The 22443-nt window shown below is 42.0% G+C and overlaps 1 protein-coding gene across 5 annotated transcripts in view; it reads right to left on the bottom strand.

The window, feature by feature from the left end:
* SASH1 (SAM and SH3 domain containing 1) overlaps positions 1-22443 on the bottom strand; it is a 287004-nt gene that overhangs the window by 105634 nt on the left and 158927 nt on the right. For 4 of the 5 annotated variants that reach the window (XM_063605015.1, XM_063605014.1, XM_024929063.4 and 1 more), the window contains exons 3-4: positions 5376-5426; positions 5198-5247 (exon numbers count right to left, since the gene is read on the bottom strand). The exons of the other annotated variant lie outside the window; for it this stretch is intronic. In XM_063605015.1, the coding sequence (XP_063461085.1) occupies positions 5198-5247; positions 5376-5426 (101 nt within the window). The remainder of the gene's footprint in view (positions 1-5197; positions 5248-5375; positions 5427-22443) is intronic. 5 annotated transcript variants of the gene reach the window in all.

Below are 22443 nucleotides of genomic sequence, written 5' to 3'. Positions count from 1 at the left end.
TTCCGAAGGCCGACTTGAGTCATGGAGCCAGCCCTGGACCCATTCATGGAACTCAGATGTGTCTAAGGAATCACTATTTGTCAGGTTTTCTGCGACTCGTAGCTAAACTCATTTGTTGTAGTTATAAAGCTATTTCCCAGCCCTCTCAAGAAAAGCCTTACCCTCTAAATATTCTTGAAAGTGTCTGGTAATAGAAAATTAGTTAATTTCACCTGTTCAGCCAGTTGACACAAATCCGAGATTGAGCAATAAAGCAGGTATGTCAGAGGCATTTGAACCAGAGCGTCTCCACCTTGAACTGGGGCTGGGTAAAATAAGGCTGAGACCTGCTGGGCTGCATTCCCAGAAGGCTAGGCATTCTTAGTGACAGGATGAGACAGGAGGTTGGCAGGACTGGTATCACAAGATACAGGTCAAAGATCCTGCCGATAAAACAGGATGCAGTAAAGAAGATTGCCAAAACCCACCAAATCCAAGACGGCCATGAAAGTGACCTCTGGTCATCCTCACTGCTCATTACATGTGAATTATAATGCAATAGCACGCCAAAAGACACTCCTAGCAGCACCATGACAGTTTACAGGTGCCGTGGCAACATCTGGAAGTTACCCTATGTGGTCTAAAAAGGGAGGGATGCTCAGTTCTGGGAACTGCCTGCCCTTTCCCCAGAAAACTCATAAATAATTCACCCCTTGTTTAGCATATAATCAAAAATCAACTGTAAGTCTATTCAGTCGAGCAGCCCATGCCACTGCTCTGCCTATGGAGTAGCTATTCTTTGGTTTCTTTACTTCTCTGATAAACTTGCTTTCAGTTTACTCTATGGACTTGCCCTGAATTCTTTCTTGCATGAGGTCCAAGAACCCTCTCTTGGGGTCTAGATCAGGACCCCCTTCCAGTAACAGATAGTCTCATCAATAAGCGATGTAGATAGATATAAAGAGAAGAGGCTCAAATGAAATCTCCCTTGGCCTTCTTTATTAAACTTCCAGTGAAAGCATATGGAGAGACCAGATAGTGTAAGAAAATAAGGATGAATGGGGACCCCACCAAACTCATAATGGGGTAGGGAGGGTCTGTTCTTTCTTTCCACACACCTACTTACCTATCACCTACCTATCAACCCACCTCTTGTATATGCAGGTCAAGCACATCTAGAGGCCAGCAGCCCCACTTGGCAGGGGCATCCACAATAGATGCTGAGATGCCAGGTATGTCGGAAATCTCACTGCTTGTCTCTCTCCCTCCCCCTCTTCTGGTCAGAGCTAACTTCCTGTGACTTGAGACTTTAAACCCTGTTAAATGCTAAACACTACTGACAGAAGTGATGTTATTTTTTAGAAACAGACATTTGAAACATAATTAAGGCCAGATACCTCCCTTGGAATAGGTTTTAGCTGGGCAAGGAGGACGGAGGCGCGCACACAGGGGGTCCCTGAGACAAGCTGGGAGACTGGATCTGCGAGGCAGGAGTCGCAGGAGCAGTGCTCAGCTTCCACGCTGCCTCCTTCTTTGCATTTCTGCTTCTAAGGGTGGGCCCCTGCAGGTCTTGCCCACATGTGTTTTCTAAGTTCTCTTGTTTTTGGAATAAAAAGCAGAGAAAACTTCTGCCCACAGAACACCACTCTGACGCAGAATGATATTTTGGTTGGCAGAGACTTTTGCAGACACCAACCAGACACAGCCAACTGGTTCGCCAGGTCACCCTTTGAGGGTCCTGTACTCAACAGCAAGGCTCCCAGGAAGCATTTTGATGTAAGGGAATAGTGAGATTGTCTATTTGCATCTTCAAATACAATGTATAAATTATTCTATAGCGACAATGCATCAAACCTATTCAAATTATAATCTGACTTAGGATTTTCAGGGTGATACATCTTTAAAAGCAAATGAAATTTAAACACAAAACCTCTTGGGAGATTTTATACAAAATAATCATCAATGCAAGAATAAGTATCACCCTTCTGCAACCATCACAGCAACACTGATTCAGGCAAGAATCATGGAAAGAATCTAAAACCAACAGGTAAAAGTTTGATGAGAAACATAATAGTTTCATGGTCTCAGATGATCGCCTCACAATATATGTATATACATACATACATATATATATAAAATATATATAAAAATATATATAATATGTATTATATATAATATATATATTATACATATATTCACTACAAAGAAGAAATTGTAACTTCTCAGAGAAAACCTGGCAGATACCACCTTAAGTGAATGACCAAAATTAATATCACTAATAATGAAATAAACGGACATCACGGGCCCCCGATGTAATGCACTGTGGCGCAAAAAAACACAAAAACAAATAAGCCCTAAACAACAAATACTTCATCAAACAACTAGCTTACACTCTGAAAAAGGCTAAGAAACCCTTTCAGATTAAATGTGACAAAAGACGTGACACCAACATGCCATGAGTGATTTTTTTTTTTTTCTAAAAAGTGCTAGATTGGAAAAACACTGCTATAAGAGACATTATTGGGACAATTAGTAAAACAAATACAGCCAGCACGGTGGCTCATCCCTGTAATCCCAGCACTTTGGGAGGCTGAGGCGGGCAGATCATTTGAGGTCAGGAGTTCGAGAACAGTCTGCCCAACATGGTGAAACCCTGTCCCTACTAAAATACAAAAAATAGTAGCCGGGTATGGTGGCGGGTGCCTGTAATCTCAGCTACTCGAGAGGCTAAGGCAGGAGAATAGCTTGAACCCAAGAGGTGGAGGTTGCAGTGAGCCGAGATGATGCCACTGCACTCCAGCCTGGGCGACAGAGCGATACTCCCTCTCAAAAATAAAAAAATAAATAAAAAAGAAAAGAAAAGAAAAGAAAAAGAAAAACTTGAATAGAAACTATGTATTAGAAAAAGTTATTAAGTTTCCTGTATTTGGTCATTATACTATATTATTCTGTAACAGAATGTCATTGTCCTTAGGAAATATTTGCTTAAGCATTTAGGGGTGACAATCATGATGTCTACCATTTATTCTCAAACAGGCCAGCAGTAATAATAATTAATGGTGGTGTGCGTGTGTGGGGGGGTGTGTGTGAGAGAGAGAGAGAGAAAGCTCAGGAGTGTGCAAATGTCAACAACTGGTGGCCTACGTGAAGATTACATGAACATTCACTGCGCAATTCTCAATCCTTGAAACTTTACTGTAAGTTTAAATTTATTTTAATATTTTTTTCTTTTGAGATGGGGTCTTGTTCTATCACCCAAGCATGATCACAGCTCACTGCAGCCTTAACTTCCTGGGCTCTGGGGACCCACCTGCCTCAGCCTCACGAGTAGCTGGGACTACAGGTGGGCACCACCACACCTGGCTAATTTTGCGGGGGCTGGGGGCGGGGGGCTGGTGCTGGATCAGACAGGGTCTTACTATGTTGCCCAGGCTGATCTCAAACTCCTGGCCTCAAGTGATCCTCCCACCTCAGCCTCCCAAAGTGCTGGAATTACAGGCCTGAGCCACTGCATCCAGCCATAAAAGTTTTCAAAAGAAAGTGTTTTTAAGTTAAAAGCAAAGGATAGCATAGTTTTCAAAAGCCATTAACAGAGAAATAAAGGACAAAATGTTTTTAAACTTTCAAATTGTTTAGAAACACATTAAGTTTGAACCACTTAAAATTACAGAGGCAAAATGACAATATTACAAATGGAGACAGTGGGCGTGTGTTTAAAATTTTTTGTTAACCTCAGAGGAGGCCATCAGTCTCTCTCGGCCACAAGAGCCATGCCACATTTTACTAAGTAAAGGATATAAACACGGAAAGAATGACTCTCCACAATTGAGGGGAAGAAGTACTACCCAGCCTAACTAAGGTTAGTACAAATTTGGTGAGTCACTTCCTCTTAGGAGGAAGAGCAAACATTTCTCGTTTCCTGAAGGATTCAGAGATTCTGAGGGAACACCTGAGCTCTCAGCCTGAATCATGGCACATAATAAACTAGGGCAGGAAAAGCTACGGCCCGTTCACTCGATGCTTCTACCCCACCACAATACCTCCAAGTTCAAAGTCAATGTCAACTTGAGCCTTTTTTGTCTATTTCAGCCTCCATATTACTAGGTTCCTGGGAGGAGGCAAGGCAAGCAAAACAAAAAAAGCTGATGGGGTGTGCACAGTTATCTTCTCAACCGGAGTGGGCAGTGGCCTTGGTTTGCTATGGTACATCACCCACAACGTTCCTCAGACCAGAACAAAACCCACAAAGCCTCTTAAGTTTAGAATTATAGCTTTCTGGCAAAGCAGCCCTCCTCCCAGAACCGCCTGTGCCAGCAGCACACACACGTGGATGGATTAGGCAAAGCTGTGCTCTAAAGCACACACACGCTCTCCCCAACGTGTGCTTTGCATTCCAGAAATACTTGATGCCTAAACCACTTCTGGTGCCTCCCTTGGCATGAACGTACAAGTGGCTCTGTGCCAAAGGAAGCGTCTGTTTAGAGATGTGGACTTTCTTTAAATTTTTTTACCATGGAAGATCACAAATAGAACATTCTAGTACAATGATGATGCAATAAAGCAGAAAAAGAAAAGGTTTTAGAAAAAAGATTATCTTGTTTTTGTCTTATTTATGTTGCCTAAAAGAAATACTGAAAATATAACATGAAACATAAAATTAGCTTCCATGAGAGCAGAAATTACAGGGTCCAAGTTGGGTCAAGGAAGCAAAAATATTACCTTTAACAGGAAACGCTAGGGATCATTTGCCATTTTTTTACACACACATTCATTATTGTTTTAAGGTCACCTACCAAAATGAGGTGCAGAAGACGGGTTTTTAATCATTGGTTTATTCTGGAATATAGTATATTTTATATTTGTATCTTGCTTCGTGATAACTTTTATCCTACATTAAAAATTAATGTAAAAGATGAAAATCCATCTTGGTTAATGCACCTATCCTTTCCCTTTCTATTTCCAGAGATTTATTTAGGGTTTATTCACAATAAGTGTAAAATCAGTAACTCTTCACAAAATCCTCAGACATCACCAACTGCATTACAAAACACACTCCTAGCCACCTAGATACACACACACGCATGCAACATGTTAAGGAAAATGACATCGCATAACTCCATAGTACATACGCACACGATCGCCTGTTTGATTTCCGTCAGCATGGACCTAAAAGACACCTTCTTGGAAGGTGGTCCTGGGCAGAGGGAGAAAGACTTACTTTCTTTCCACTTCTGGGGTTGACACGGCGCTACAGAAGCCAAGCGACTCCTACGAGAGAAGATTCGTATAGTCAGTGTGGTCAGAGCAGCAGGCTTCATCTGATTTGTACAGAGTGTCACTTAAAAAAAAAAAAAAAGGCAGAAGCAAAACTAGATGATTAAAGTCATTGTGCTTACTTCGATCTGGGACCGCAGCTGAAGTGACGTGGGGCTAGCATCGGGTTTCTCCTAAAACAGAACAGATGCCGGTTTAACGGGACTTCCAAACATGTCACACGCGAGAAAGACAAATAGACATGTAAGAAGAGAGGGGAGGATTCGGGAAAGGTTGGGGTATAGAGTGGGAGGAGATGGCAGAGATAAACAGATTTTCTGGGAAAACTAAAATACTTTTAAAATGAGAGCTCTAGCCCCCTAAGATTGAAATATTTTCCAAACTTTGTTGCCAGACTCTGCTGACAATTTTATTTCAGAAGAAAAAAAGCACAATTTCAGTCAAGGGGACTGACAGTTCATGGTGAAATAATTCTGTGGATATACTTAGTTGGTCACTAAGACACTGAATTTACTGCAACCCATTTGAGTTTAGCTGTTTTCCAACGACACTAGACTTCCAATCCAATTTTTTTTTTTTTTTTTTGAGACAGAGTCTAGCTCTGTCACCAGGCTGGAGTGCAGTGGCATGACCTCGGCTCACTGCAACCTCCGCCTTCCGGGTTCAAGTGATTCTCCTGCCTCAGCCTCCCAAGTAGCTGGGATTACAGGCATGCGCCACCACGCCCAGCTGATTTTTGTATTTTTAGTAGAGATGGGATTTCACTATGTTGGCCAGGGTGGTCTCGATCTCTTGACCTCGTGATCCGCCCGCCTCGGCTTCCCAAAGTGCTGGGATTACAGGCATGAGCCACCGCGCCCAGCCCCAATCCAATTTTAAAATTCTAAATGTATTCAGAGCACTTAATAGCTTAGGAGAAGTTGTTAATGTCTTTAGGAAGTTGGGAAGCTAACTGAATGTTATCTTGCAGCCTTAAAAATCACTACACTTCCCTAACACAAATGAACTGACCTATCTGGAAATTTAAAAACAAACACTCTCGGTATGGAGTTGATAAATGAAATATAAATACTTGATATTAAGAATGCACTGAAATATCATTAAATTGTGAGAGGCAGAAGAATCAAAGAATATTATAGATAAAACTATATAGTATAACACCCTCATTTCATAGTTCAAGGAGGCTGTATCTCCTTTGAAAGTAAAAGAAAATGAAGAGTATTTAGATAAACAAATTACCTGTGATAAAAATAAATTATGTAAATTATGCATTTTCACATGCATCTAATCGTTCAATTGCCCTTTTCATCATTAACACAATTATAAAACTACACCAATACCGAAAACCTTTTGTTGATGTATAAAAGTAGCAATAAAGTATTAAAATAAGTATAACTCAGAGCAGTTATACTTTTAAATAAGGAACAGGAATCCAGCACGAATATAGAGTATCGGAATGAATGCACTTTCATGCAGGATTGTGGGGGAGTGTTCTGGGAATCTGTTGCTCAACAATGTGCATGTGGCTGACAACACTGCACCGCACACTTGGGTAAACTGTTGGGAGTGTGAATTTTATGTTACGTGGTGTTTTTTTTGTTTGTTTTGTTTTATTTTTTGCCACAATGAGAAAAAAAGAATGTGCTGGGATGAGTACATCTGAGAATGGGATGACTGTAGACAAGCGGCCAGAAAGAGAAATGGGTTTTAATGGACAAGAATTTAATGAACTGGCAACTCACTCATCCCCTAATCTCAGGCCCTTGTTATAAAAAGTTATCACAGTGGCGTAAAACCTCCATAGAACTCTCATTAACATCCTCCTGGTTTTCATTGCTGCCGCTGTTCATGACAGACATATTTCTGTACCAAACTTGATACACCATTTCTACCAAACAGTATATGGACAATGTTTTGAGTTATATATTCCAAGTGTGAATGGTAGGATGTCAGGCTCAGGTGCAGTTAACAAAGGGGATATATACTTTTGGACATTTCTGGTGCTTACAGACCAATCGCAATTTTCCAGGACCTAACCTTTCAGCCTCACATAGAGAAATTTACAAACTTAAATAGCAGGAGGTAAGCAAAAGTATAATTAGCAATTTTTTAATCCCAAATCTTCCTTCCTATTCAGGAGTTGGTACAGAGAACTCAGAGTGATGATGAAACTAAATTGTTAGTTTGTCTGAAATTTTCTCTGAAATTGCTCCTTTAACACCCAATTGCAGCCCATGACCTTCTATAACCATCAGCAAAAGTGACTGGTTCAATTCACCTCCCCTCCTCCATTTTTACCTTTTCTTCAAGCTCTAAGTTTCTACCTCACTAGTAATCGTAATAGTCATGCTAGGAAACGATCTTCTTTTATTTATCTGCATTTTTTGAATAGATTTTATTTGCTAAGTGCATCATTTGCCATGTCATATCACAAATGTAACATATATGGTACATTATGCAAAATGTACCTGTCCCTGCATACAAAGTAGTTGCTTATTAACAACCATATTAAATGTTTGATGATAGGGAAGCAAAATTTTAATCATTTCATCTTAGCATGTTCATTTGCTACTTATAATAGGCATTTGATTCTTTTAGCTATTTAAACAAATTTTTTTTTTTTTAAAGAAACAGCGTCTTGCTATGTTACCCACACTGGAGTGTAGTGGCTATTCATGGGCGTGATCATCACGCAATGCCGTCTTGTGCCCAGAGCTCAAGCCATTCCTCAGCCTCCCAAGTAGCTAGAACTATAGTTCATGACCACGCCCAGCTTGTTTAGCTACTTTTCAGAAAATTGATTGGGGCTATAGTTTGACATATAATGTTAAAATCATGGAGACAGGCAATGTTTTCATGCAGGACGTTTGTTTTATCAAGGGCAGCTTACTGATGTTGAGCAGGAGATCTTGTATAGTGATATTTCTAGTGACTTGTTTTTTTTAAGACCAAGTAAGAGAATAACTTTTTCAGGACGTCTTCTTAATTTTATCCCCCGAGGATAAGAGATTACAGTCATCATTTAGATGCATGTCTTCTAGCAAACACATTCTAAAGTAAAAATATTGCACAACTGAGGAGAAGCTTGTAAAGTCATCCACTAAGTTAAGGACCTATAAATGATTGGAGAAAGAAAAATGGAATAAACTATTGGCAAAATTCCGTTATTATAACACTGATGAGTGTCACATGATGTCAATGACAAAAGAGCAGAAGAGTAATTCCTATAATGTGCCATGTACCATGCACCTGACTGCTCAGCCATGACCCCTTTATTCAGAGAATAGCTGATGGTTTACACTACAGCTCCCGATCTGGATGTCACAATGTAGACAGAAATAGTAAACATTGTGAACCTCATCAAAACAATCATTGAGTATATGTGTAAATATGTATAACTTTTGGGCATGTTGTACACTGAGAAATAAGAACCTTCTCTCCTCCCCTAACATACGCCGACTGTTTCATTTACTACTGCCGTGTAACAAATCATCCCAAATGTAGTGGCATAAACCAGCAAGCACCTTATGATGTTCACAGGTTCTGTGAATATGAATTCAGAAAGGCAATAGCAGAAAAGGCTTGCTCTGCTCCACAGTGTTTGGAGCCTCAGCTGGGAACATGCAAAAGCTGGGGATGACTTGATGGGTGGGCTGTAATCACTGGAAAGCTTGCTCACTCCCATGTCTGGAAGCTGATGCTAGGGCTGCATGGGTTGCTGAGGCTTCCTCACAGCAGGATGCTGGGTTGCAAGAGTAAGCATATGGAGAAAGGCAGGCAGCAGCTGTATTGCCCCTTTGGTTTTTTGGTTTTTTTAATTTTTATTTTTATTTTTGTTTTTGAGACAAGGTCTCATTCTGTTGCCCAGGCTGGAATTCAGTGGCAAGATCATGGCTCACTGCAGCCTTGACCTTCCAGGCTCAAAGGATCCTTCCACCTCAGCCTCCCAGGTAGCTGGGAGGCACATGCCTCTAGGTAGCACATGCCACCATGCCTGGCTACTTTTTTTGTACTTTGTGTAGAGATGGGGTTTCACCATGTTGCCCAGGCTGGTCTCAAACTCCTGGGCTCAAGCAATCCGCCCACCTTGGCCTCCCAAAGTGCTAAGATTTGTATTGCCTCCTATAACAGCCTCCTATGGTAAGATATCTGCCAGAGTCACAAGCCCTCCCAGGGTTCACGGCCACCTCTCTCAGCTGGGGTAGTGCCAAAGCCACATCGTGAGAGCAACACTGGATGGCAGACATCGCTGTGGCCAGCTTTGGGAATTACAGTCTGCCATGCTGACTGCCAAGGAAATGGGCCTGCTCATGAGTTTTCAAAATGAGGAATGGGGTGCAACCATTTATTCATGACAATATCTGGAAGGATTATCTCATGGCTTTTACAACGTTTACTCAAGTATATCTTGGCAATAGTCAGCCTGAATTATCACTTAAGGTCAAAATATTGCACTGTATTAGGCTGCAATGATCATGTCTCTCATTTCAAACCTATGATTATAGAAAATTTTAAATATACAAAAGTAAAGAGAAGAGGGTAATAAACTCCCCAATTCCTACTACCCAGCTCCAACAATCAGCAGTTCAGAGTTGATTTTGTTTCCTCTATGCCTTTACCGTTACTTCATGTTCATCTCATTTTACTTTGAAGAAAATCCCAGACATCAAATCATGAAATATCACCATTTCTAAGTTAAGAATTAGCTATCAGAGTTCCTTAACTGTTGCTCAATCTTGAGCACGTGGCTCAACCACCAAGAATTTGACTCCTTCCTGGTACTGGAGGACTTTCTTTGGTCATAAGGAAAAATCATATTTATGAAATTTAGACACTCCATCTAAATGTTGCAAAGGGACATGAAGAAATGCATTCTGAAGTTGAATGTAACTTTAGAGTTTATTAGAAAAGTATTCACTATTGTTTCCTAAGTGTAAATATACTATCCCTTTTTTTTTTTTTTTTTTTTTTTTGAGTCAGAGTCTGGCTCTGTCTCCCAGGCTGGAGTGCAATGGCGCGATCTTCGGCTCACTGCAACCTCTGCCTCCCAGGTTCAAGTGATTCTCCTGCCTCAGCCTCTCAAGTAGCTGGGATTACAGGTACCCACTACCACACCCAGATAATTTTTGTATTTTTAGTAGAGATGGGGTTTCACCATATTGGCCAGGCTGGTCTCTTGGCCAGACTGGTCTCCAACTTCTGACCTCGGGATCCATCCACTTCGGCCTCCCAAAATGCTAGGATTACAGGCATGAGCCACCACACCTAGCAATGCTTTCAATATTTTTTTCTTATTTCCTCACCCCTCCAATAGAGACAAGTCTCGTTATGTTGGCCAGGCTGGTCTTGAACTCCTGGCCTCAAGCAATCCTTCCACCTCAGCCTCTAAAAGTGCTGGGATTACAGGTATGAGCCCCTGCACCTGGCTACATCCTTTAAAATTTCTGAATATGATATGCACATAAACTTTGCTTGGAAAAAGCATATTCTAAGCAGAATTTAATGAGAAATTACTCCTCAGAATGACCTGGGAGAGCCACACAACACTGGTGGCTGAACTTGAACCTTAAGTTAGGGCATTATAACTTAGTTTGAAATGTTTTAAATACAGTAAAAAAAGAAAGTGAATTGTGAATTTTTTCTGTGGCTGGTGAGGTGAGAAGATTTGGAAATTTGACCTATAGATTGAATTGTTCATCATTAAGTCACATATGGATACCTTAGTTAAGAATGACAAATCTCATTAACATTACAAACTCTTAAAGAAACCCTCCCAAGTTAAGTGTAACAGTGAAAACTAAACACAAATACAAATATATCCCAACATAAACGCATGCATGTTTGTTCATATATGAATGTGTACACACAGAGGAAAAAAAACACTGAGAGTGAGAGTATATCTCACTGAATTTTTTTACAAGCATGTAGTCTTGCATTACTTTTTTCTACAGATGAAAGATTAGCTTAAAAATACGATCTCCAGGCCACGCACGGTGGCTCACGCCTGTAATCCCAGCACTTTGGGAGGCTGAGGCGGGCAGATCACGAGGTCAGGAGATCGAGACCATCCTGGCTAACACGGTGAAACCCCATCTCTACTAAAAATACAAAAAATTAGCCTGGCGTGGTTGCAGGCACCTGTAGTCCCAGCTACTCAGGAGGCTGAGGCAGGAGAATGGCATGAACTCAGGAGGCAGAGCTTGCAGTGAGCCAAGATTGCGCCACTGCACTCCAGCCTGGGGGAAAGTGCAAGCCTCCGTCTCAAAAAAAAAAAAAAAAAAAAATCTCCAGTTCCCCTATGTTTTTAAATTATCTACATATGTATGTCTATAAATGCAGAAGAAAATATCTAAAAGAATTCTACACGCCAATGGTTACTTCTCAATTTATAACCTTTTTCAATTACTTTAATATATTTTTAAAACATAATAAAAGATAAATATAACAAATTCCTTTTGTAATAAAAAGCATACATATACAAATTATTCATATATTTTTTAAAACTTAATAAAAGTCTCCGAAGTTAACTTTGATAACAATTTAAGAATGACAAATCTCATTAACATTACAAACTCTTAAAGAAACCCTCCCAAGTTAAGTGTAACAATTAAGTCCAACAATTAAGCTAAAAAGCTACCTAAGAAATGTTAAAACAGGCCGGGCATGGTGGCTCACCAGCACTTCGGGAAGCTGAGGCGGGCGGATCACGAGATCAGTAGTTCAAGACCAGCCTGGCCAACATACTGAAACCCCGTCTCTACTGAAAATACAAAAATAAGCCAGGTGTGAAGGCACACACCTGTAGTCCCAGCTACTCAGGAGACTGAGGCATGGGAATGGCTTGAACTGGGAGGCAGGGGTTGCAGTGAGCAGAGATCACGCCACTGCACTCCACCCTGGGCGACAAAGAGAGACTCCGTCTCAAAAAAAAAAAAAAAAAGAAAAAAGAAACAAAAGTATTAATACTTTATTTCTCTAGTTAGGTCATGGCTAGTATTAAAATATTTTCTTGATGTGTTAAAATTTGTATATTTTATTATTAATAGAGAAGGACCATGCTGAAATGATTTCATATTCATACTTTGACTAAAAGAGGCTCCGCTATAGTATGGTATAGTTAAAAAGAAAAATGAATCAGGTGATCAAAAATCTTACTGAGGAGAAAAACCTCAAATGCATTTATTGTCAGATTGGACAATTTGTAGAAAAAATAGTTCCATAAACATTTATTGTATCTAATACAGAAGCTAAAAAAATAAATAAATCCAACAACAAAAGCAAAACCCAAGTATTGCAAGATGAAATCAGTAGTTTGCCAAAACCAAAACCGAAACAAATGTGTACCTGTGTGTGCTTTCACCTGCTTGTGTATGTATACACACACACGTCTACAGCCACACTAAAAGGGACTAGGTCAAATACAAAACTAAGTCTCTGACCCTAAATGATGACATTCTGGCTTTAGGAGCTACATCCCATTGTGCAAAATACCAGACTCAAAAACCCACCCAGGGCAGAATTAGATCCTGGAAAACAAATATCATGCTCTCATCCCCACTCCCACTTTGTCTCCACCTTCCTGTGGAAATCCACACGTTCCTCCTCCCTTAATGCTGCCAAGGCTGCAAGCCAAATGAACTTCACAGCTGGAAAAGCAGGAGGGACAAATCCCCCTTCTGTTCCAAAAATGGAGAGGAAGAATACCAGGCGCCCACCAGCTCAGCTCAGTGCCAAGTTCTCCTCCTCCACACTAGGTACAGGAAGGAGGAGGTGGAAAAAGCCAGAGGCGATCGGATGCTTAGCCACATGCAGCTAAAAGTAAAATGCCACATGCTACTACTGATGCATGCAATTAATGGAGGGACCCAAGCTCTGAACTGCTGTGGAAAGTTGCTGCCGGTCACAGATTTACGTGTTTTTTATCACTTTACAAGAAGGCTGTAGAGTTGTGGTATCTCCCAGTTGGCAAACTACATTATATGTGTTCTTCACCAGACAGACCCTTACCAAGTAACAAATAAACTAGATGAACAGAAACTTCCAGGTAAACTCTACTTAAAAATGTATATATTGGTCAGGCGTGGGGGCTCACGCCTATAATCCCAGCACTTTGGGAGGCCGAGGCAGGCAGATCACCTGAGGTCGGGAGTTTGAGACCAGCCTAACCAACATGGAGAAACCCCATCTCTACGAAAAACACAAAATTAGCCCAGCGTGGTGGCGCAGGCCTGTAATCTCAGCTGCTTGGGAGGCTGAGGCATGAGAATCGCTTGAACCCAGGAGGCAGACATTGCTGTGAGCCGAGATTGCGTCACTGCACTCCACCGGGGCAACAAGAGCGAAACTCAGTCTCAAAAAAAAAAAAAAAAAAAAAAATTATATTACCTTGTACACTATCTAGTCTTGGCTTTTATTTGGTTTCCCTGCTTATTACAAATGGGTCCATATGATCAGATTCAAGTAGGTTATTTCTTACCTTTTAAAGGGGGCCCCTTTCTCCATGTTTTAAACCTAAAAATACCATCATGTCTTTATTTTTATTGAAAATTCAAAGAGACTCTAACTATTTGCAAAGTTCTGGGAGTCCAAGCGTTGACTCCATGACCTGCTGGCTGCTGTTTAACCTTTCAGTCCTGGCTGACCTGTCTCAGACGAACCGGCCGTCCCACTAGATGAGCTCCAGCAGTCAACACATGGACTAGTGCAGGGCGGTCAGGCATGTAGATCCCAGGGCAACCTGAAAGTCAACATTCTCACCCTTGCCAGGAAATCATTCCACTCGTCTGACTTCTCTATTCCAGTCAATTCATGGAACATGTGTCGATTTTACCAGGACTTAAAATTCAACATTGTCAGCCAGGCGTGATGGCTCATACCTAATCCAGCACTTTGGGAGGTTGAGGTGGGTGGATCATCTGAGGTCATGAGTTTGAGACCAGCCTGGCCAACATGGTGAAACCCTGTCTCTTCTAAAAATACAATAATTAGCCGGGCGTGGAGGCCGGCATCTGTAGTCCCAGGCACGAGGGAGGCTAAGGCAGGAGAACGGCTTGAACCCAGGAGGAGGAGGTTGCAGTGAGCTGAGATCACGCCACTGCACTCCAGCCTGGGCGACAGAGCGACTCTGTCTCAAAAAAAAAAAAAAAAAAAAAAAAAATCTATTGTCTTAGGAGTCTTCTCACTCCCCACTAAATCAGCTGGCCAAAGCTACTGCTTTTCTCTTCCCAAGGTTTCTTGCATCCATCCAGTGAATCCATTCCACTTGTAGTCCTTTGCCTCACAGCTACCTGGGCTACCAGCATATGGCTGCATGGAAAGTACTGTCAGCTGGGAGACTGGAGTCCAGTTCTGCTCCCTGCTGTAGTGCAACCTTTAGAACCTGTTTTGTTTGGTTTGGTTTTTCCAATGGCAACAAACGGCAAATGGACCACTTGATAATCTTTAGGGTCCTTTTTTACTCTAAAAGGGCTATGATAAGTGATGTCATGCCCCTCTAATCACTATTGTCAACTCCATCTTCTGGAAACAGTACTCTGTGTCTCTGCTATTCAAAATGTGATTTGTGGACCATCTGCATCAGCATCACCTGGGAACCTGCTATACATCCAGTCATGGTCCCATCCCAGACCTCCTGAATCAAAATCTGCAATTTGCCAAAATTCCCCAGTGATGTGTATTGTTTGAGAAACTCACTGCTTCTGTGTCACTTCTCTCTTCCAAAATCTTTCCTGGAGGCCGGGTGCAGTGGCTCAAGCCTGTAATCCTAACACTCTGGGAGGCCAAGGCAGGTGGATCGCCTGAGGTCAGGAGTTTGAGACCAGCCTGGCCAACAGGGTGAAACCTCATCTCCACTAAAAATACAAATATTAGCCAGGCATGGTGGCATGTGCCTATAATCCCAGCTACTTGGGAGGCCAAGGCAGGAGAATCGCTTGAACCCAGGAGGCGAAGGCTGCAGTGAGCTGAGATGGCGCCACTGCACTCCAGCCTGGGTGACAGAGCGAGACTCTGACTAAAACAAAACGAAATCCACAAAATCTTTCATGGAAACACAATACTGACAGGATGAAGTCCACATTTCAGAAGAAGAAGCCCCCTTCACCAAATAGCCTGATCATAAACCCTCTTAGTGAACAGTTACCATGTCCTCTGCTCCCTGAGTGCAGACTGAGCCTGGTGTCTCACTTCTGCTTATGCTACCTAGAGTGCTTCTCCTTTCTATCCATCCAAATCCTACTCATCCTTTAGCTCCAATCCCAATACGCTCTCCTATTTAAACTTCTCTGCCCACTTGTGCCTTAAATGATATCCCTGAGTATGGGCACACCAATGACTAGCCACATCACGTATTCATTAAATGTACCTATGGGTAGCGACTCTTCTACTCACTTACTGGTTTTCCTCAACTAGACTGTAAATGGCCTTCCAATAAATTCCTGTTGAAATTCATTGTGTGCCACCGCAATCCATCAAAATCTATTTACTTAGCATTTACTATCTGCCAGGACATCCCCTTGAGAATGTTACTTTCTACAACCTTGCACAGGCTCCCTGTACAAGGGAGTACTACTGGGAATCTATTGGGTTTTTTGTTTGTTTGTTTTTGTTTTTTTTTTAAAGAGATGGGATCTTGCTCTGTCGCCCAGGCTGGAGTACCATGGTGTGACCATAGCTCGCTACAGCCTTGACCTCCTAAACTCAAGTGATCCTCCCGCCTGAGGCTCCCAAGCAGCTGGGGCTGTGGGTATACACCACCATGCCTAATTTATTTTTTTTAGAGACGGAGTCTTGCTATGTTGGCCAGGCTGGTCTCAAACTCCTGGCCTCAAGCAAACCTCCCACCTCAGCCTCCCAAAGTGATGGGATTGGAAGTGTGAACAACTGTCCTAGGCCTGGTTTGTTTAAATTGGATCACTTTGCCAACAAGCCTGACTCTTTTTTCCTTCCTTTTTTTTTTTTTTTTTTTTAAGAGACAGGGTCTTGCTCTGTCACCCAGGCCTAGGTTGCAGTGCAGTCATAGTTCACTGCAGCCTTGACCTCCCAGGCTCAAGCAATCCTCCCGCCTCAGCCTCCTGGATAGCTGGGACTACAGGTATGTGCTACCATGCCCAGCTTCCTTCTTTTAATATGTGTTTGCAATTTTACTGCATGGGACGTGTATTTTCATGTTTTTATTTAAGATTTACTTTTGGATTGCAGAGTTACACTAGGAAGCAAAAATAATTCAATAAATATTTAAGATCTACAACTTAGATACATAAGAACTTAAAACAGAATGCTGTAATGTTTAATCACCCTGAGGTAAAAATCAGTAGTGGCCTGTCAGTTTCTTCATCCATACCTAACTCTTCAGCTTTTCATGTCTCATTTCACCCGTATTGCTGGAGGTATAGCAGAAGATGTTAGTCATTGTTCTGGACCCCCATAAGCTCTTGGCCTGGTATAAGAAATTTTCTTCCGAGTGAAACTGAAGGAAAAGTACTCTCATCCCATCATATCAAAGAAGAAAGGTTCTAAGGGGGAAATTTTTATTTCACAGCTGAAGAATTCTATTCCACTAACTGCAACCTTTAAGTCTCACCATAATTAAGGGATCAGTGAATTTCTGCAAGCTTTCATAAGAAAGAAACCTGAAGTGGCAATTTCCACGCAGCCATTAATGCTCTCTGTTAAAATAATTGAGCCTTTTGCTGTATTAGTTTATATTCTCTTTTTTTTTTTTTTTTTTTTTTTGAGATAAAGTTTCACTCTTGTGGCTCTGGCTGGAGTGCAGTGGCGCCATCTCAGCTTACTGCAACCTCCGCCTCTCAGGTTCAAGCAATTCTCCTCCCTCAGCCTCCCGAGTAGCTGGGATTACAGATGTGTACCACCACACCTGGCTAATTTTTGTATTTTTAGTAGAGACGGTTTCACCATGTTGGCCAGGCTGTCGCGAACTCTTAACCTCAAGTTAAGATCCGCCTGCCCTGGCCTCCCAAAGTGCTGGGATTATAGGCATGAGCCACCGCACCCGGCCTGATAGTTTATATTCTGCAGTTATTAGTTACTTATTTATTTAGGCCTCACCACGTTCCAGAAAATGACTTAAGATGGCTAAGTAACTTAGTTCAATGTTACATGATAAAAGTAAAAAGCTAAAGAGCTAATTAATTTATATGACACAAATAGCAGAGGGAACAAGACTATAAAGTAGAGTAGGCCCAGGGATTCAGTTAGTTCATAAAAGGTGAGCCATGGGATGCTACAGTACAGACAGACAACATGATCAGTTACGAGATGGATGTTACTATACTTTTATGTCTTAAGGTAGCCATAGGAAAATGGCTCTTTCTCCGAGTAAAAATTTCTCCTCTGGCAGAGATAACATACTATTACTCTGAAAGATACCACATGGAAAATTCCTGAAGAAGTCACCTTGCTCTGGAAAAGCTTTCACACTGGGCAAAGCTGAAATTAGGTCTGAGATCCCCAAGTGAAAGCAGAGGAGCATACCAAGGGGGCCTCCCTGACGTCCACACTCCCGTACCCAATCAGAGGAGTCAAGAAGTACCCAGGGCAGGAGCAGAAATCAGTCTGGGAGGACAGGAGGGTAAGTTCCACCATCTTGAAGCATGGCTGTGCTAAAATACATCAGAGTTGAATTGGTTAAATTTAGGAGTAATTTGAATCTAAGAGGGTCAAGCTTGGTGCTCCCACACCTCATGTCAAACAAGGCGTATACTGCTTTAATGTCTAAACTGTCTTTGTTTAAAACTATGTACTAGATCGTTTAAGCTACAACTTTACCAATGTTGAGTGCATACCACATACCAAGCATTTTGCATGGAGATAAGAATAAGATCTACACACCACAATGTGGCAATGGATCACTTCAATAAGACGTGAGTGTTGTGTTAGAAGAATGCACCTTTTACAGTGTACAAAACACCAGAGTGTCATGTTATATAAATGTAATCATTAAAAGACACAGTGTCCATGAAGACATTTTAGTTATCCTAAAAAACAAATCCAACAAGTTCTATAATTCAATTTTTCATTCTACTAGCAGGACTTGGCATATCCACACTATAACCCACCCCCTGGGTGAATTTCCCAGGGGTAAAGACCATGATATCTGGCCATTCTAGATGGTAGTGGCTATCCCCAGAATCCTCTCACCCTCCCTGTTCTCATCCCATGCTCACTAAGTGATCTCCTTTGCTTTTTTGAGACAGAGTCTCACTCTGTTGCCCAAGCTGGAGTGCAGTGTGCAGTGGCACAATCTCAGCTCACTGCAACCTCTGCCTCCTGGATTCAAGTGATTCTCCTGCCTCAGCCACCCAAGTAGCTGAGATTATAGGCACGCGCCACCCACACTGAGCATGTATATATATATTGTATTTTTAATAGAGATGGGGTTTTGCCATGCTGACCAGGCTGGTCTCAAACTCCTGGCCTCAAGTGACCAGCCGCCTCAGCCTCCCAAAGTGCTGGGATTACCCGTGTGAGCCACCGTGCCCGACCACTAAGTGATCTTCTGAGTACATCCAGTTGCTCACTGGGATTGACTAACATAAGACAAAAGTGACAGGAAGCACTACATAAGCTCATTTCCTTTTGCTTTCTCTGTTTTTTTCCATCTCCTCTTTCATCTAATCATTCCATAATTTTAAAAATAGTTACTGAGCCCATAAGTCAACGAGGATAAAACAGTGAAACAGACACGCACCACTTCAGTGGGGTTTCCATCTAGTGAATTCTTAAGTCACTCACTTTGCATTTCAACTGTAAGCCACAGGTACAACACTCCTTCTGTTCGGGCACCAGGCACATGATATCTGGGTAACTCTGCTCAGCTCTGGATGCCACATTTCCCGGGGACAATGGAAACCAGAGCACCTTCACTAGAATGGTGTCTGGAAATGGTATCAAATACTCAGGATCAATTGGAGGAAGCAGGGCTGTTTACACAGAGAAGGGAAGAAAAATATAAACATGGGAAAGCCTTCCAGGGAGCAGGGAACTGCCCAGTGCAGAGCTGTCCGACCCCTTTCCCCACAGCGGTCCCCTGACAATGAGAGCACACTGCACACTAGGAGAAACTGAGAAAATTTTAAATGGAAAAAAAAGTATTATTATTTGTATTTATTTATTTATTTATTTTGAGATGGAGTTTCACTCTTGTTGCCCAGGCTAAAAGAGTGCAGTGGCACGATCTCGGCTCACTGCAGCCTCTGCCTCCCAGGTTCAAGCCATTCTGCTGCCTCAGCCTCCCCAGTAGCTGGGATTACAGGCGTGTGCCACCACACCCAGCTAATTTTTGTACTTTTAATAGAGACTGGGTTTCACCATGTTGGCCAGGCTAGTCTCGAACTCCTGACCTCAGGTGATCTGCCCGCCTTGGCATCTCAAAGTGCTGGGATTACAGGTATGTGCCACCACGCCTGGCCAGAAGTATTCTTTTAAAGTAATACCTAATGACCATTGAGAAAATAAAATCAGGCCAGACACAGTGGCTCATGGAGGCTGAGGCAGGGGAATCACTTGACCCTAGGAGGCAGAGGTTGCCGTGAGCCAAGATTGTGCCATTGCATTCCAGCCTGGGGGACAGGGAAAAAAAAAAAAAAGGAGGAGGGGGAGGGGAAGGGAGAGGGGGATGGGAGGGGAGAAGGGGAGGGGAGGGGAGGGAAAAGAGAAAAAATCAGAGTATTAGTGAAGATATTAAATACTGAATTGACATAATACTTTCAAATAAAATATTTTCCAATTTTTTCAAGAACCTTGAGCTTACTTCTTTGAAAATAACTGTCTTTGAAATAACTGTCTATATGCTTGAAAGAACTATATGCCATTCCAGATCAAGATGTTTAACGATGATCTCTTGATGTTCTTGTTGGTTATTAGTAACAAGAAGTTTTACTCAAACTAAGAGGTAAAAATTGTTTTAACCTTTTTTACAACCATTTTAAATTTATTAAGCATTTTACAGCCAACAGAAATACGGCAATTTCTATTTCAAGAATGTAAAAGCACCTTATTTCATTAACAGACACAGCGAAATCTCTTATGAAAACATAACAGATTTTAAATCTAGTTTAATTTTTCAATTAGGTACTACAATATACTGACAAAGTTCTTGCGTGCAGCCTTGTGCATGCAGTGTTCATCCTGAAGCTAGCTTGGCCGTGCTGGTCCAGAGCTGCCTCCCACCACATCTGACCACTGCACCTTGGACTCCATGCCTGAAGCTTCAATTCATCTCTTCCATGAGCTTCAGGGACCCTTGACCATAATGACCAAGTATGCCGCTGAAGTACACATCACCCATCCTGTGTGCTGCTCATGGGAATCACTTACACCGCTCTGCCCTGGGACCATGTTCCAATAAGCCCTGTCAGCGGTTCTCAAACTTAGTGCCTTGCAATCCCTGGAGGGCTTCTTAAACACAGATTGCTGGGTCCTACCCAAGAGTTTCATCTGCATTTTTACCAAGTTCCCAGGTGACACTGATGCTACAGGCTGAGGAACCACACTTTGAGAACTACTGGTCCAAAGAAGGCTGCTCAGAGCTGCTTCTAGTCAGATTCAGTGGCCTGCAGGTGAAGGGGTAGGTGTATCTGGAGCCCCACCTGAAGTCTGGCCTGGTTTTCAGTGCTCTAAAAGGGATGATCAAGACTAAGGATTTTAAAGTTAAGAGGAGGCTGGACTCAGTGGCTCACACCAGTAAACCCAGTGCTTTGGGAGGCCCAGGCAGGAAGATCCTTAGAGGCCAGGAGTTAGAGGTTACAGTGAGTTATGATTGCACCACCGCACTCCAGCCTGGGCAAACAGAACAAGCCCCATCTGGCCGGATATGGTGGCTCACGCCTGTAACTCCAGAACTTTGGGAGGCCAAGGTGGGCGGACAACTTGAGGTCAGGAGTTTGAGACCAGCATGCCAACATGGTGAAACCCCGTCTCTACTAAAGATATAAAAATTAATCAGGCATGGTAGCACATGCCTGTAATACTAAGTACTTGGGAGGCTGAGGCAGGAGAATCACTTGAACCCGCAGTAAGCTGAGATTGCGCCACTGCACTCCAGCCTGGGTGACAGAGCGAGACCCTGTCCCCCCCCAACCCAAAAAAAAAAAAGAAGAAGACACCGTCTCTAAAAGAAAAAAAATTTTTTAAAAGACAAAGATGGACTCACCATCATTTTATTAAAAAGGATGGGGGAGGAGGGCAAGCAGAGCCAGGTGTCCAACAATAGAATAAATTACTTACATGTGGAAACCATATCAATGGAGCATTCAAGCTTGACTGCAGGACTGTCTGCTGTCTGGGATGGGGATTTTTTTTTTTTTTTCTTCAGAAACTGGTCAGACCTCTGACGGACTATTATAATTCCACTACTTGATTGGAGTGTAATCATTGGAAATGAAATTAAGTTATTGTGGTATAATTTATCGTTTACATGATTTTTTTTTTAATGGGAGAAGGAACTGCAAGTTCTAGCCCAATGACTCAAACATTTGAAACAGACGACCTTCAGAAGTTGGCAACAGCCTACAACTGAACAAACATTTATGTCTTCATCTATTCAACGAGTGTTTCCTGACCAGTTTGTACTCAGTTGACGTGCTGAGTACTGGCAGTATAAAAAAACAGTCACTGACCTTCAGGAGCTCGCAGTTAAGCAAGAGAAACAGTAACTGAGAATATAAAAAACTAAAGGCTTTCATGTTATCATATAAATAACGTCGGAACTGATTAGTATGCAGATTGGGTGACTGAATAAGGGATTTACAAAATTATGTAGCCTGATCAAACAGGAGGTGCTAAATTTGAATGGTTCCTCTAATAGATCAGCTCACATTTTGTACTAATGAAGTGTCACTATTATTGTTGTCTTTGCTATTGTAAAATCATGTGGTGCTATCATGACATTTAACCACTTTCTCATTCTCTGAACCATATTTTCTAACCATCTTTAAATATTGTGTAACCATCTTTAAAAAGCTCCAGAATCAATTGCAAGCCAATACATTCTGAAATCATCAGCCACAAATTTGCTTTTAAAATAAATAAACTTTTGACTTAGTCATGTTGTATAATGATGTAACACATTAAAAAACACATGGGGCTGGGCGCGGTGGCTCACGCCTGTAATCCCAACACTTTGGGAGGCTGAGGCAGGCGGATCACAAGGTCAAGAGATGGAGACCATCC

Source organism: Pan paniscus, chromosome 5 (assembly GCF_029289425.2).
Source record: "Pan paniscus chromosome 5, NHGRI_mPanPan1-v2.0_pri, whole genome shotgun sequence".
NCBI classification, from domain to species: domain Eukaryota; kingdom Metazoa; phylum Chordata; class Mammalia; order Primates; family Hominidae; genus Pan; species Pan paniscus.
The sequence above is the reverse complement of the archived record's forward strand: the minus strand, read 5'-3'. Positions and strand labels throughout refer to the sequence as shown.